This window comes from Rhinatrema bivittatum, chromosome 4 (assembly GCF_901001135.1).
Source record: "Rhinatrema bivittatum chromosome 4, aRhiBiv1.1, whole genome shotgun sequence".
Lineage (NCBI taxonomy): Eukaryota > Metazoa > Chordata > Amphibia > Gymnophiona > Rhinatrematidae > Rhinatrema > Rhinatrema bivittatum.
The window spans coordinates 33,646,634-33,663,440 of NC_042618.1; the positions used below are offsets into that span (position 1 = coordinate 33,646,634).

The 16,807-nt window shown below is 42.2% G+C and overlaps 1 protein-coding gene across 1 annotated transcript in view; it reads left to right on the forward strand.

Annotated features, from left to right (window-relative positions):
• The window catches only part of EML1 (EMAP like 1), a 265,065-nt gene that overhangs the window by 87,405 nt on the left and 160,853 nt on the right, over positions 1 to 16,807 (forward strand). Inside the window, 1 exon segment of the mRNA XM_029597926.1 lies at positions 15,427 to 15,561. Within this exon segment, the coding sequence (XP_029453786.1) occupies positions 15,427 to 15,561 (135 nt within the window).

The following is a 16,807-nucleotide window of genomic DNA, read 5'->3' on the forward strand; positions in this document are numbered from 1 at the left end:
TTTATTTATTCTATTTATTTAACGCTTTTATATACCGACATTTGTTTGCACATCACATTGGTTTACAGTAGAACATTTGAAGTATGAAAGGAAATTACATATTAACAATTTGAGTAACTATGTCTTAACAATTTGAACAGCTGAAGATTTTGAGAGGCGAAAGGAGGTAGGAACACAAGAGAGCAAAAACAGTAGGGTTGTGTATTAGTGTTCCAGAGCATTGTTTAATATTTGCATTGCTGCCATGTTATAGATAAGGCTGCTGCTGTTTGAAGCCTGAGATAATGCTGGTATGGTATGATATGGCAAGGTTCTTGGTGTCTTTTTTTTTTTTTTTTTTGCAGGGGTTTTCTCAGTATTTGGCAGTGAAGAGCTTGCAGTTACTGAGATGAGTGTGTATGTGGAAGAGGAGGAGAATAGAATGATTGTACATGTGCGTGAGAATCTGGGGAGTGAATGAAAGGTATGAGAATAAGTGTGTGTGTGTATTTGTGAGAACGAGCATGTATGTGTGAGGTATGGGAGTTAATATAAAAGTGTGTGTGTATGATTGAGAGAGTTTGTGTGAATGCTGCTACCAGTGTTCCTCTAAGGATTGGGTTGCTGTGAGCATAAAATTGATAGGCTTTTTGCATCAAAGAAAGTAGTCCTCACAGGATAATGAAACCAAAATATTTGCTCACAGCAATCCAATCCTTAGAGGAAACATTACCGCTGACCCACCTTCATATCTGATACCTGCAGTGGGGTCTACATACTCCATGGGATCAGCTAACTCAACCACTTTTATCTCCATCCAATGTAAATAACATTGACAATGAAATGGGAGTTGCAATAGTGGCTGTCCTCAAATTCTCCAGGAAAGAGCCTCTCTTCACTTGTTCCCGTAACAACTGATAACTGGTGATGAATTCTTCGACCAAAGGATGGGGAGCACACACCAGGACCATTCAAACCCAGGGCATCTAGTCTCTGCAGGAGAGTCGTCGTCAAATCACTCTGCTGAAGTTGAGAGCAATTGGGCATGCTTTTATCACTGTATGTGCATTTCCTTCAGGGAAAGAGCACCCTGATTCAAACAGACAACCAAGTTGCCATGCTTTACTTCAACAAGCTGGGAGGAATAGGATCATGACCTCTCTGTTAGGAAGCCCTAAGAATCTGGAATTGGGCGGAAAGAATTCCAACATGCTAGCAGATAGATTATCCAGAGTTTTTCAACCTCACATCTGGTCTCTACAGCAGTCAGTGGTCAACGAACTCTTCAGCTTATGGGGTCTACCGTTGATAGACCTCTTGGCATCACAACAGAATGCAAAACTAAATCAGTTTTGCTCAGTTCTGCCATGCGATCACAGACTAGCTCAGGACACTTTCTTCTTCGACTGGAGACAAAGCCTCATGTACTCCTTTCCATCATTACCACTTATAGCCCAAATAGTGCAAAAGGTTCTTCAGGACTATGCTCTGTCAATCTTCATAGCCCTGGCATAACCCAGACAGATCTGCTATGCATATCTCATATAACTTTCTAGGAGGCCTTCTATATATCTGGGAATAGACCCTGCATTGTTAACTCAGGAAGACGGGCATTGTATCGTCATAACCTTTCAGCCCTTAACCTCATAGCTTGGATGTTGAGCACTCAGTGATCACAGACTTCTACTTATCTACAGTGATTGTGGCCATACTATTCTCACAGGGAAAACTTTCTTCAACTAGAATAATTTTTGCCTTCAAATGTAATGTGTACTCCAAATGGTACCAACAAAACACTTTGGAGCCATTTTCTTATGAACCTAAGAATCTGCTAAAATGCTTGCTCCACCTTTCTCACTTGGGTCTTGCTAACTCTTTAGTGCGAGCCCACCTTGGTGCAAAAGCAGTTTATCATACTCTACTGAATAGCAAACCAATCTCTACTCATCTGCTAATATTTCTGTTCATGAAAGATCTATGGCATGTCAAGCTCGGTATAAAAAACACCAGTTCGTGGGACTGGAATGTGGTCCTATCCCAACTAATCAAGCCTCCCTATGAGCTTTTGGAGTTAGCTTCTCTAGAGTACTTGATATGGAAGGTGGTGTCCCTCGTCACAGTGACTTCAGCTAGAAGAGTCAGCAGACTCCAAGCTCTCGTCCACTATCCTCCATACACACAAGTCTTCAATAACAAAATGGTTCTCTGTTCTCACCTGAAGTATCTGCCAAAGGTATTCTTGGCTTTCCGTTTCAATCAATACATTGTATTGCCTACTTTTTTTCCTAGGCCCCATGTGCATGAAAGCGAGAAAGCCCTACATATTCTGGAATGCAAAAGAACCTTGGCATATTACAAGAAACAAACTTAACTGATTCGTAAAACCTCCCAACTGTTCTTCTCATTCTACCCAAACAGGTTAGGTATGGTGACTGCCAAGTGTACTTTATCTAACTGGCTGGCTGAGTGCATTCACCCCTGCTACACTTTAGTAGAACTGCAAGTCGCAGATTCTGTAAAGGCTCATCTGAGAGCCATAGTTGTTTCTGTTGCTCATCTTCGAGAAGTACCCAGCAAGGATATCTGCAAAACTGAAATTTGATCTTCAGTTCATACTTTTACATCCCACTACTTTCTTGATAACCTTTCCAGGTCTGGAAGTAAATCTGGACAAATAGTTTTGCAAAATCTGTGCTCACTGTGGTCTACTTTCCATGGTGGGGGCTGGGTTGCTTACTAACAGGCCGATACGGTACAGTGTGCTCCGACGGAGCGCACTGTTAACCTGCTCTTGGACGCGCGTTTTCCCTTACCCCTTATTCAGTAAGAGGCGGAAAACGCGCGTCCAACCCGCGGCACCTAATAGTGCCCTCAACACGCAAATGCATGTTGATGGCCCTAATAGGTATTCCCCGCGATACAGAAAGTAAAATGTGCAGCCAAGCTGCACATTTTACTTTAAGAAAATAGCGCCTACCCAAAGGTAAAAACTGCTTTTCTGTGCACCCTCTGACTTAATATCATGGCGATATTAAGTCGGAGGTCCCGAAGGGTAAGAAAAAGTAAAAAAAAAAAGAAAAGAAAAAAGAAAAAAAAGAAGAAAAAATTTAAAATGGACCGGCGACTGTCGGGCCGAAAACCGGACGCTCAATTTTGCCAGCATCTGGTTTCCGAGCTCATGGCTGTCAGTGGGCTCGAGAAGCGACGCCGGCAAAATTGAGTGTCGGCTGTCAAACCCGCTGACAGCCGCCACTCCGGGCTAAAAGGAGGCGCTAGGGACGCGCTAGTGTCCCTAGCGCCTCCTTTTGCCCGTTTCTACCGCACCACCTAATTTGCATACTGTATCGCGCGCACCAGCGAGTGGCCAGTGCGCGCGCCGGGAGAGCGGGCGTTTGTCCGCTCTCCCGCGGACTTTACTGAATCGGCCTGTAAGTAAATGCTGCACTGCGACCCTCAGCTTGGGACTTCCCACATGTAATGGCTAATCCAGTCTGGTTATTGACAGAAAAAGCAGTTTTGCCAACTGTAGATAGCAAGATGAATTAGCCATGGAATACCCGCTTGCCTGCCTGGAAAGTCTACTACATAGCAGCTAGATTTAGCTCTGATACAGACTGAGGACACTATCAAGGCAGTGCCTGCATGGGAACTCCTCCTCATGCTCAGTAGAGCTCAAAGCTCTTACTAGCTTGGAGAGACAAGTCCAAGCTACTGGATGACATCATCCACATGTAATGGCTAATTCATCCTGCTATCTACAGAAAACATTGTTTATGGTAAGCAAACTTGATTTATCCTACTCTGCTATGTATCATAACGTGTCACCATGCTGGTTGATAATGTCTTTTATCCAAGTATTTCCTAATCATATTAGTTCACTTTAACAGTGAACTAATACAATCTCAAAATAACCTCAGTTGATGGTCTCTGGTCTCTTGCAGGCTATTGAAATCATGGCATTGTCTGACATATTCACATGCTAATCTTTAGGTATTGGGGGGGGGGGGGGGGGTGTCACATTCAGTTGGGCGATAAATGGACAATTTATCCTGCTAAAATTATCTGGATAACTTGTCCCACTGAATATACTTGCTTAGTTATCCAGCTACATATAGCCAGATAGCTTTAAAACGTAACCAAGTTTTTTTGAATATAGCCATTTCGGTTTTTAAGTTATCTGGCTATTCTGCCCTCAGCGCCTGATATTCTAGCTTGGGAGCCTAAACAGAAAGCTAAACATTTTCCTCTTTTAACTTCCAAAGTCAGAGAGAACTCTTATCTTAATTCCAAAACAATTATTGAATGATAAACAGTTTCACACTCACTGTGCATGGTATTGAAGATAACTACATAGATGGCAGAACTGATATAGCTGATGAGGACCTCTGAGAGCTCAGTTAAAGGCAGACAACTGCAGCCATTGAGGAAGCTGTGACTGCCAGCAGATAGCAGAAACCAGCAGAAGGGAGGCAAGGTGAAAAGAACGATGCTTTGGGAATCTGCAGAGGATCCAGGGAAGCTGCAAACTTGTCTAGAGCTAGTTCCAAACCGAACTTTCAAGGGGCAAAAGACCAATAGGAGAAAGCAGGAGAACAGAGACAGAGGAGGAGCAAACAAGAACAGATCCAATCAGAAGCTCAGAACCGTTTAAACAATAGCCAATAAAGGAGGGTTAGTTCTACAACAAGAAGAGAACCTAAGCTAAGGAATGACATAAACTGATGCAAGTGGCAGTGTAATAAAGAAACATATATACATATACATTTAAATATGCTGCAAGGCAGAACCCTGGCCTTGTGTGGCTGGATAACTAGCTCTTAACTAGATATCTTCAAAGATATCTGGCTAAGTAACACTGTCAGAATTAGGTAAAAATGGCTTGTGGCCCAAATCTCTCCCTTCCCCAACCTTAATAATAAAGGACCCTGTCAGGCCGAGTGTCTCCAAGTCCCCAAACCTCTCCCGTATAACTTTACATATCGCGGTCTGAAGGTTGGGGCACCCTGTCCCTGTTTCCTTCAATATGTTATCCTTTCCCCCAGTCCCCATGGGCCCAGCGCACATGTCAGACCCGCACCTCCAGCCCCCCTTCCAGACCCCAGGGCTGCCTGTTTGTAGGAAGCAGTACTTGAGCCACCCGGAGTGGGTGAGTTTAAGATGATATTTTAAGATGAGTTTAAGATGATAGTTTAAGATGATATTCAAATCATCATCCCCATCAAAGACACATACTCTAATACTCTTGACTACTGGGAATCATGCCACCAAAAAATCAAACTACTACTCAACAGCCTACACCTCATCTTAAATTCCTCCAAGACTGAGATCCTACTCATCTCTCCTGCGAACAACACCTCCAACAGTACTCTTCCTACCAATCTACCTACCACACAAGCTAGAGACCTAGGAGTGATAATAGACAACCGGCTAAACTTCAAGGCACACATCAACAAAACAACCAAAGACTGCTTCTATAAACTCCAGGTCCTAAAAAGGATAAGACCTCTTTTCCATGCTCATGACTTCAGAACGATCATCCAAGCAGTACTGTTTTCAAAATTAGACTATTGCAATTCCCTATTGCAAGGTCTACCTTCATCCTACTCCAAACCACTACAGATGGTTCAAAATTCAGCAGCCCGAATACTGACAGGCGCAAGGAAAAGAGACCACATATCCCCCATCCTGAAAGAGCTTCATTGGTTACCCGTATACTTCCGCATCATGTACAAAGCCATAACTGTCACCTACAAAACTATACATCAACTCACCACCCTCGATCTTCAAATCCCTCTCCAAGTATATAATTCAACTAGACCTACCAGAGATGTTTACAGAGGCTCCCTCCAAGTTCCCCCAGTGAAAACGACCAGACACATTACCCTAAGAGATCGTGCCACCTCCACAGCTGGCCCTCTTCTGTGGAATTCCATTCCTACAGATCTCAGACAGGAGCCCTGCCTCCTAACTTTTAGGAAAAAACTTAAGACTTGGTTATTCAAGCAAGCTTTTCCGGACACAACCCAATGACACAACCCAATGATTCCTAAAACACCATGCCTTTTGTATATAACATTTAATTTGTATACAACATTTAATTTGTATATTGTTTAACTATTTCTATTCTTTCCTCTCTTCTTCCTTCTCCAAGTTCGGCTACCCCTGTTAAATGTAACTGTACCTTCGGTCACCACAGTTCTAGTTTTATGTTTATAATGCACTCCTGTTTTATGTAAACCAGCAAGATATGTTTTCTTGATTGCCGGTATATAAAAACTCTAAATAAATAAATAAATAAAATAAATAAAATCTCGCACCCAGCAGGGATTTTTTTTCCTGTCTGGGTGAGAGGAGGTTTGCTGAGTCTGCAGGGACTGGGGAGAAGTCTGGGGGGGAAAGATGGTCAGCATATTGATGGAAATGGGGAAGAGGTGCTCAATTTTCAGCCTGCGATATTTAAAGTTACAGGGGAGATGTTTGGGGATGGGAGGGGCACATGGCCTGATGGGGCCCTTTATTATTTAGCTTAAAGAAGCAGGAAATTTGGGCTAGAGGCTCTTTATTTTTCTCTTTTTTTTTTAAATTCTGACTGCTACTTAGTTGGATATCTTTGAAGATACCTGTTTAAGTAGCTAGTTATCCAGCCAGTCAAGGCCGGATAACTTGAGAACTGCTCTGAAGCAGGTCTAAAATTAGCCAGCTAAGGCCTAGATTTTCTAAGCTATCGCGGCTTCCTGAATCGCGCAGTAACGGGGGGGGGGGGGCGAAGCAGGGGGCGGACCTGCTATTGGGCGCGAAACTGGCGGCGAAAAGGGTCCTTACCTTTTCGCCGTCAGCGGTGTCTTCGCGGCGTCCACCCCTGTACCTCCTCTTCTGGTGCAGACGCAGCCCAGAACCTGCCCCGATTTAGCTATTGCATGTGAAAAGAGACTTTTCGCGTGCGATCTGCATAGAAAATGCCCCCCCTAAGTTAGCTGGATAATGTCACTCCTCCCTGAAACTCCTTTTTTTTTTTTTTAATCCAGTTAGATTTTAGCTGGATAGTGATCCATCTAAAATCTAGCCAGATAAGGGGCAGATATCTTTTAAATTATCTGTCTAAATGGCTTTTGAATATTGACCTCCAGCTTTTCTCAGCTGCCTGTTTTCTGTGCTGAAACATTCTCTGAAAAGGGAAGATCAGAGAAAATGGTAGGGAGTTGATTTTGCGTACAGGCTAATGAGAGATTCTGAAAAATTGGAAAAAGGCTTCATTTGATTTATGTAAGGCAGAGTGACAAATAATGAAAATAGTTTGCTTACGTAAAAAAACAGTACCTAAAATTAACAGTTTTACATCTTTTACAAAGATTTGTAGACACCTTTCTTCAGGGAGATTCACTGAGGAACTCTTGATATTCAAGCGTAAATTTTGTAAGGCAGTAAACTAAACGCTAATTTTATTCTCTACTTAAGCACATGATATTTATTTTTATTTACATTTGATCTGAAGGGAGTGGGGAAAGGGGAATTGATTCATAGTATACTGCAGTTAACACAGAAACATAGAAATTATGGCAGAAAAGGAGCAAATGGTTCATCCAGCCTGCCCTGCAAGCTTATGGTAACATCAGCCGCACCATACTGGTCTCTCCCCTATAATAGTAGCATCAGGGGATGGCATCTGCCTTGGCATGCAAGTTACCCCCCATACTTAGTTTCCCAAACTGTTAAAGTCGGGGCCCTTGTTGGTTACTGTTGGAGTCCAATTCCCCTTTATCTCTTATCTCTTGCCATTGAAGCAGAAAGAAATGTTGGAGTTACATCACAAGTTTAAGGCTTATTGGTTAAGGATGGTAACAGTCGCATCATAAAGTTACTCCCATGCTTAATTTTTTTTCCCAGACCTTAAAATTTAATGTCCTTGTTGGTTGCTATCTGAAACTAATTCCCCTTTTCCTCCTGCCGTTAAGCAGAGAGCAATAATGAGTTGCATCAACAGTATGAAGGCTTATTGGTTAAGAGTAGTGACCGCCACACCGGCAAGTTACCCCCATGCACTCTTTTTCTCATTTCCATCCTCTAGCCTTTAGGGATCCACAGTGTTTATTCCTTGCCCCTTTGAAATCTTTTACCATTTTTGTTTTCACCACCTCCTCCGGAAGGGCATTCCAGGCGTCCACTACTCTCTCAGTGAAGAAATATTTTCTGTCATTGGTTCTTAGTCGTCGTCCTTGGAGTTTCATGGATGCGCCAATTTTATAACATGTGTGTGCCAGGAACTGCACGCACATGGGCTGCTTTGAAAATCTACCCCTAAGACTTTCAAAGTTCATTAAGTAAGAAAACACAATATTTTAACTAGAAATGGGTCAATATTGTAATTTCAACAATAAAAATGAAAAGGTCATAAGAACGTAAGATATGCCATGCTGAGTCAGACCAAGGGGCATATTTGGGTGGCGCGTGCATGTGTGAGTGGACTGCAAGAGAACTTCTCTATCCCACTACCTATACTTCCTCCCTCTTCCCCTCTTCTCCCCACCCCTAAACCTAATTTACCTTTCCTTAATTTTTTTTTGTTTTGTTTTGCGTGCATCCCTACAGCAGGGGCTAATGGCCGCTGTCCTGGCCGGCCTCTGCCTCGCCCTGCCCCAGCCCGCCCCTTCTTCAATACTCGGCACTTGTGCACATATCTGGCATGTGGCTGAGCTTGTTATAAAATGTGTGCTGCGCGTACAAGGCCCAGCCACGCACTTAAACCTTTGAAAACTTGGCCTTATGTGTATTGTCTCAATGGCATATTTATCAAATGGTGAAAAAGAATTGTATTTGTGATTAACCAGTTAGTTTAATGCCAGATGAAAGCTCTATGACATACAGTTGATATTGCATTAATGCATGTTTTTAAAAACTACCATGAGAGCTCTGACTAGTTCTTTGTGAATACTAGCAGCAATCTGTACTCTATTGTCCTTTCCTCCAACTCTCCCTTGATTTTGTAGCATTTTCTAAATTGGACTGTGTGACCATTCTCTTCATGCAGGTATCTCTAAACTTCTACTGAAGAAAGTTTCAGGAAGGTATTGTTGGCATAGAACATTCTCTTGGATGGTTAGGAGTCCAATTTTAAAATAACTAGTGCGGGTTGGAGGGTGTTACTCTGTGCATGGTTTCTGAGTTTTGGTCATACAGAATGCTTTATGCTTATGAATTGTTTATATTTGCAATGGCCTCACATTTTATCACTTTGTTCTGCTTCTTTTCTGCACTTATATGGATTTAGCAAGTCTGTGACCCTTCTGAGTGCATGTAAAGTGAATAAACCTGCTCTGAGGTGAGCATTTATTAAAGTTCTCACAGTTTGAAAAGAAAGATTTTTGTTCATTAGTCAATTTCATCCTAGATTTAGTTCCCGTCTTTGATAGTTGAAAATAGTACATCATTGTACTGCAACCCTAATACATCTAATACTTCACAATATTTCATTTACTTCTAATTATCCCACTCACACTTCTTTACATCCATCTTTACTGATAAGATGTAGTTTTCTGTTCATGCTCACCATCTTGCCTTTCAAAGTCTGACCTCTCCTAGTTATTCCCTGTTGTATTCTTATGCTTGATACTATTTCTGAATTGTTTAAGCAACAGTGCAGCGTAAAACACACATTCAAGAAAGGTTTGGATTGCATGTCACAAAAATTTTGTAAAAAAAAAATTATTTTCCTATCCAGTAGCTGTGGCTCTCCCATGGTTCTTTGCTTCTGCTCTTTGATGGGCTTGCAACAACACTGGGTTCATCCTCATCATCCCCATCATTGTTCAGACAATAAGCTTCAAGCAAGAGACAAATAGGCATTTTGTAGCATTTTAGTTAAAGCTGATCCTTTGAAATAGTTTAAATATTTCTCTGTTAGGTCTGAAAGCTAGGGAAAATATTTGAAGTACTTGAGCAGAGGCTCTATAAGATCACAATAATCCTTGCCTGAATACAGGCAAGTGTGCATGTTTACATAGCACTGCTGCTTTAATAGCAAATGTTTTCTGATGTAACTCTACAGCTAATGGAGCATGTTCAAATATTAACCAAATAATAGAAATATGTATTGTTTAGTATATTTGGTGTAAGTAAAAGGTTTGTGTAAAAAAAAAAAAAAAAATAAAAATTCAGCTGTGATTGTGCAGTTTGAAGTTTTGAGTTGCTTAGTCATTCCTTTGAGCTCATGAAGCATAATATTTTTTGGTTTGCTTTCAAGACATGCACATGAATTTCACAAAGCCTGCATGTGTTCACTGTAGTAATCCAAACAACTTTGTTCCTGTCTAATGAATCATAGTGAGCGTTGCAAAGAGGAAAACATAGTACATTTAATTTCTGAGAGTGCAATCTTTCATGACCTGCTTTCTGAGCCGAAATTGAGAGTTTTTAAAAAGACCGTTTCCTGTTTTGGACACCTAGGGGCAAATAAAAAAACAAACTAAACAAAAAAACACCTGAGATCCTAAACTTAGGATTCTAAATTAGGTTCCTAAGTTAGGCATCTATTTTCAGCCGAACTTTGGTCCCTAAATTTTCAGCTGAAAATTCACATAAATTTAGGACTGCTATTTACCTAGGTTTAACATAGAAATGATGGCAGAAGAAGACCAAACGGCCCATCTAGTCTGCCCAGCAAGCTACGCACTTTATCCATTTTTTTTTTCCACTTTTTATCTCTCCCACCTGTTACTATTGGCTTCCAGTACCCTCCAGCCCTAATTCCCCTCCACCCCACCACCAGTTTAGAGAGCAGCGCCGTATCTGCGTCCAAGTGAACGTCCAGCTCAATTAGGGGTAGCAACTGCTGTAACAAGCAGGCCACACCATTACCCCATACTCTTACCCACCCCTGTTTTTATTTTTTTGTTTGTTTTGTTTGTTTTTTGGTTTTTTTTGGAGATGGCAGCCCTACATCCTTCCGCTCCGTGAAGGTGGAACACCAACTACTGGCCACTGGCATCCCACTCCGTGAATGCCTCTGTGGCTACTGCTGCTCCGTGCAGTGTTTGAATGCCTCCTCTTTATTCACACCCTCTAGACTTGATGGATCCACAGTGTTTATCCCACGACCCTTTAAAGTCGTTCACAGTTTTAGACTTCACCACTTGCTCCGGAAGGGCATTCCAGGCATCCACCACCCTTTCCGTGAAGAAATACTTCCTGACATTGGTTCTTAGTCTTCCTCCCTGGAGCCTCAGCTCGTGAACTCTGGTTCTGCTGATTTTTTTCTGACGGAAAAGGTTTGTCGTTGTCTTTGGATCATTAAAGTTTTTCAAGTATCTGAAAGTCTGAATCATATCACCCCTGCTCCTCCTTTCCTCTAGGGAGTACAAATTTAGATTGTTCAATCTCTCCTCGAATGTCATCCGATGAAGACCCTCCACCTTCCTGGTCGCCCTTCTCTGTACCGCCTCCATCTTGTCCTTGTCTCTTTGTAGATACGGTCTCCAGAACTGAACACAGTACTCCAGGTGAGGCCTCACCAAGGGACCTGTACAAGGGGATAATCACTTCCCTTTTCTTACTCGATATTCCTCTCTCTATGCAGCCCAGCATTCTTCTGGCTTTTGTTATCGCGTTGTCGCATTGTTTCGCAGACTTCATATCGTTAGACACTATCACCCCAAGGTCTCTCTCCTGCTCCGTGCACATCAGCCCTTCTCCCCCCATCGAATACAGTTCATTCGGATTTCCACTCCCCATATGCATGACTCTACACTACACTTCTTGGCATTGAATCTCAGCTGCCATATCTTCGACCACTCTTCCAGCTTCCTTAAATCCTGTCTCATTCTATCCACTCCTTCCGCCGTGTCCACTCTATTGCAGATCTTAGTGTCATTCGCAAAAAGACAAACCTTACCTTCTATCCCGTCCGCAATGTCGCTCACAAATATATTGAACAGGACCGGTCCCAACCCCGATCCTTGCGGTACACCACTTAAAACCTCCCTCTCTTCAGAGAGAGCTCCATTTACCATCACACATTGTCTTCTGTCCGTCAACCAGTTTGCAATCCAGGTCACCACATCGACACTCACTCCTAAGCTTCTCATTTTATTCACCAGTCTCCTGTGCGGGACCGTATCAAAAGCTTTGCTGAAATCCAAGTAGATGACATCGAGTGCTCTTCCTTGATCCAATTCCTTGGTTACCAGGTCAAAAAAGTCAATCAGATTTGTCTGACAGGATCTTCCCCTGGTGAATCCATGCTGCCTCTGGTCCAGCAATTCTCCCGACTGTAGATAGTTCACTATTCTCTCTTTCAACAGTTTAAGTTTAAGCTCCTAAACTAGATGCCTAGTTATGAAAATTAGTGTTTAAACTCCTAACTTTGGCCTAGATTCATCATTTTGCTATAAATTTTGCAAGAATAGCACCCGCATTAAAAAAGGGGCGTGGTTAGAGTAATGTTCGAGATACCGCAATGCGTGCTATTTTACTGCATTGCATAGGTATTTTAGTGGGTCGTGCATTGAATTTATCGCACCTGTGATATTTTCACATCGCAATCTGAGAAGTGCTCAGACAGACTTTTACCACTTTTTGGGCTGCTGCCTAGAGAGAGAAAGCATCTCTGGGGAGGCACAGATATTAGTCAACTTTATATACCAATGTAAGAGGGGTAACTAGTAACTCGGGGTGAGGTTTTGGTGGTGGCCCAGGTTTTGAGGGGCACTTTTACATGCACAGAGGTACGAACAGCACAATAGACATCAGTGAAGATTTGATGTGATTTGGAGTGATGAAAGGTACACAAAGATGAGATTTGTACATTGTGCATAATGCCAGGAAAAAGTTGTAAGTTATTTCCGGCATTAAATCATGCAATAGCGTGCATTATGCTATCGCATGCAACGCTAAACACCCCTCATTTTCATAAATTCCACCCAAATTCCTCCCTTTTGCCTAAATTTTAAAATTTGCATATGCATCTCACGATGCGTTATGGCGTCATCGGCCTAACGCCCGCGATAAGGCCCTAACTCGATTTGATGAATGATCCTTTTTGTTTCCCTGCCCTTACTCCGCCCCCTTAATCACTCCACTTTTTAGGAGCCTAAATTAAGGCACTCAACCCTGGCCAGATTTCAAAAGGGCTAATTTAGGAGCCTAACTCCAGAAGTTAAGAGCCTAAACTCTTTGAAAATTGCCCCTCCTAATTTTATTTTTGTTTTGTTTTTGGCCTGTTCAATTTCCTCTTGCCCTTTTGGGCTTCCAGCTCTGTCAGAACCTTAATTCACAATTACCTGAAGATTTTTCCCCTAATTATTTGCATAATTAAAACAAGGCTTTTTATATTTTCAGCTTTCTCATATAAAAAGTGAACTGGGGAAACACTTTTAATCCTTATGTCCCCCATTCTTCTGTAATGTACAGGGAATATTTTATGCAAAAAATTTTGTGTAGCAGGTTTAAAGTAATAAAAAAAAAATAATAATTTTTCTGACCATCTCTTTTCCATCTGTGCTGTCATTTTTCTGTTTCAAGTCATGTCTGTCCTTTCTGTTGCTGTTTCCTGTCACCTCTTCTTCCCTTAATATCATCTGCCTTTCCTCTCTCCCTCTTTCTACAGCCCCTCCTCTTCTAACCTCCTTTCACAACCTTCTCCTTTGTGTTGTGCCTTTCTCCTCTTTCCTCCCTCTCTAACCTTCTCATTTTCTCTTCACCTTTCTCTGCAACTTTCTCTTCTTGCTCCTTTACAAACTTCCCTGTCTAACCTCTTCTTTCTTTCACTCCCATCCTTCCAACAGTTGTAATCTTTTTATAGTTCTTTATTCCTTGCCTTGAGCTGTCTAGAAATAAAGAAATAATCCCTTTAACACTTCATTTCTGTTCCCTGCTCTGTTGCACAGCTTCGTCTTTCACACCGTCCCTCCCCTCAAGGCTCCCTCCTTCCCAGATGTGCCTCCAAACTCCTGCAGCTCTAGAAATCAAGATGCCACACCCACACTAACAACTTCTACTTCCAGGGCTGCGGGGAGCGAGATCCCCAGCTCTAAACCCCAGTGTTGGTCGCCCGCTTGCCCTACCGATCGGTTTGTGGGCAAGAGGAAGAGATCCCTGGCCAAGGTCTTGCAGTTTCTCTTGTACTAAAGGAAGGATTCTGCCCTGAAATGTGCAAATTTCAGGGCAGTACGCTCTCCTCCAGAGAGCAGAAGATGCAGTGAAAGTTGCATAGTAACTGTTGCTAACCTGATACCGCATTGTAAAAAACGAGATTTGCCTTTTTTTTTTTGGCACTACAATACTGGGACATTTGTTTCCTGCATTACAAATTTGTTTTGCAGTGATTAGGAGGAGGTGCTTCTCTAATAACTTTTAACTGTTGATCATGTGTGCCTTAACAAAACATATATGGTATAGAAAATATTGCTAGAAATTCCACTCAGTGGCTTACCGTACTGGCCTAATTATAAGATGAGGGTTTTCTTCTGCATTAACGATAGTGCGAATGTATGCATTACTGTTTAGCATGCATACATGTTAATGAGTTGCACCTTAATTTGCCATAGCACAGTGAAGTATAAGGATAAAAGAAACAGAAGAGAGGGTAGGTGGAAAAGAGATGAAAGGAAGAGGCAGATGAAAGGGAGAAGCAGAGCAGAGGGAGAGAGATGGTGAGGAAGAGAACATGAATTCTTCTTCCCCATGCTCATCTGTACTCTTTGCTATTTTATATTCTCTCTGCTCATCTCTATGCACAAAACACCTGCTCCCCTAGTCACAGCCACTGAGCCACTCATAACTCTTTGCCAACAAAACATATGAGCAGTCTGCACCTATCTTCCTCCATAAATTCCCGAGGCAGGCTTTTAACATGTCTTGTAAGTCTGACAATTACCAGAAAACAGTAGAACATCCTAACTAGTAATGTCAGAAGACTACCATGCCCCAAGCATCTCACTACTTGACTGTAATTCTATCCTATTCATGAGCATAGTTTTGGTTTTTTTTATTTGCATATTCTCCAGGCAGCTAGGAAGATACCAGTTTGCTGTATTCAGTTTTTTTTTATTTTGATGATCATGCTTCTTGATATAAACTTTATATATTTATTTATTTATTTATTTAGCATTTTTATATACCGACTTTCCAATAACAGAGTTACTGATCAATTCGGTTTACATATTAACAGTAACATTGACAAGTAAATGTCTTACAATGAACAGGTCGATATAACTTGGATAAGTATATATGGGGTTAATAACATTTTAAAAGATACATTTTAAAAGATATGAAATGCTGAAGAAGTTTTATTGGATGTGGAGGTAGACTGTTGCTTTCAGAAAGCTAAAATCACTGAGAGCAATTTCACATTTCTGTCTCTGGTATATTTGTTTTTATATGAGCAGCATTCAGTACTGATTTTTCAATCACCTTCTAATATATAATTACTGTTAATTTTTTTTTTTTTTAAATTAGTACTGGCAAAAGAAACAGCTCTGCAGAACGTGGATCCTCAGGAGGTCGAAGAGAAAGCTGTGGAGACTCTAAAAGTAGCCGCAATCGTGCTGGATCTACTAGTAGCTCTTCAAGTGGTAAAAAGAATAGTGACAGGTAGGAGAAATGGAACATTCTTGTTCTCAAATTGCTAAGATTATATTAAAATCCCTGGGAGAATCCATCATTTAAAAGCTCTTTGCTATTTTGAACTGTCTGACGGTGGAATACTGCCAAAACTTCCTGTTTAATACTGACTTCTAAAGGTGATAGGTTTATGGACTCTTTGGGGCCGATGCAATATTTCGGTGCAGAAAGCGGGCGCTGAACAGTCGGTGCCCGCTTTCTTAATGCACCCCCAGGCTCCCCCTCTGGGGGCGCCATGCAATATTTAAATTAGGGGGTCGCATTAGCAAGGAGGCGCTAGGGCCGCTTGCCTGTCCTTGCTAAGGAGAGCCCGAGTGCGTCGGCCGTCCGCCGGTTAGGAAAACAGACGCTGAGTTTATCGGCCTCTGTTTCCTTAAACGCCGCACAGCCCAGGGGTTCAGGAAACGGGCGCTTCTCAATTGAGCGTCCGTTTCCTGCCCCCGACTGCCGGTGCTTTTATTTATTTTTTTTTTGTTGTTAAATTACTTTAGTTTTCCCTCCTACTTAATATCACAGCGATATTAAGTAGGAGGCAGTACAGAAAAGCAGTTTTTCCACCCATTCTGAGTGGACAACCACGATAGCGACCCAGCACTTCTAATCCACTCCTGCGGCCAGTGCTCCATAGATCCATGGAGCACTGCTCAGTCAAACAGGTGATCTGAGAACTGGATAGGAGGGTGAGGCATAGGCAAGAAGGAGCAGCAGGTTAGAGGTGCTGGGTTGCTGGTGGTGCTCTTCTGCTGGCCAAAGTCAGGCTACAGCAGCAGTCGGGGGGAGGGGGAGGGAATTGGAGTAGGGCCAACAGCCATACTCCAGAACTGAGTGGGCATGGCAAGCCATTTTGTTTTTGAAGGTTGGGGGGAAACACTTGCTCCCCCTATGGCAACGCTGTTGGCTAGAGGAGAAAAGGGAGAGCATTGAACTGGGGCTCCAGCGACCATGGCACATAAAGGAGTTTGCTGCAGCACACTGGTTAAAAAGTGCTTTTTGAGAGCTTTACATAGTAACATAGTGAATGATGGCAGATAAAAGACCAAAATGGTCTGTCTGGTCTGCCCAACAAATTTTTTTATTAGGGTACTAGCAACTGCACCGCTACCCCCAAAGCAGAAATGTAAACTTTAGGTGTAATAGAAACGTAATCCCATTTCTTCATTTCCATTCTTTAGCCAACAGGGATCCTCTGTATTTATCCCACAACCTTTTGAATTCC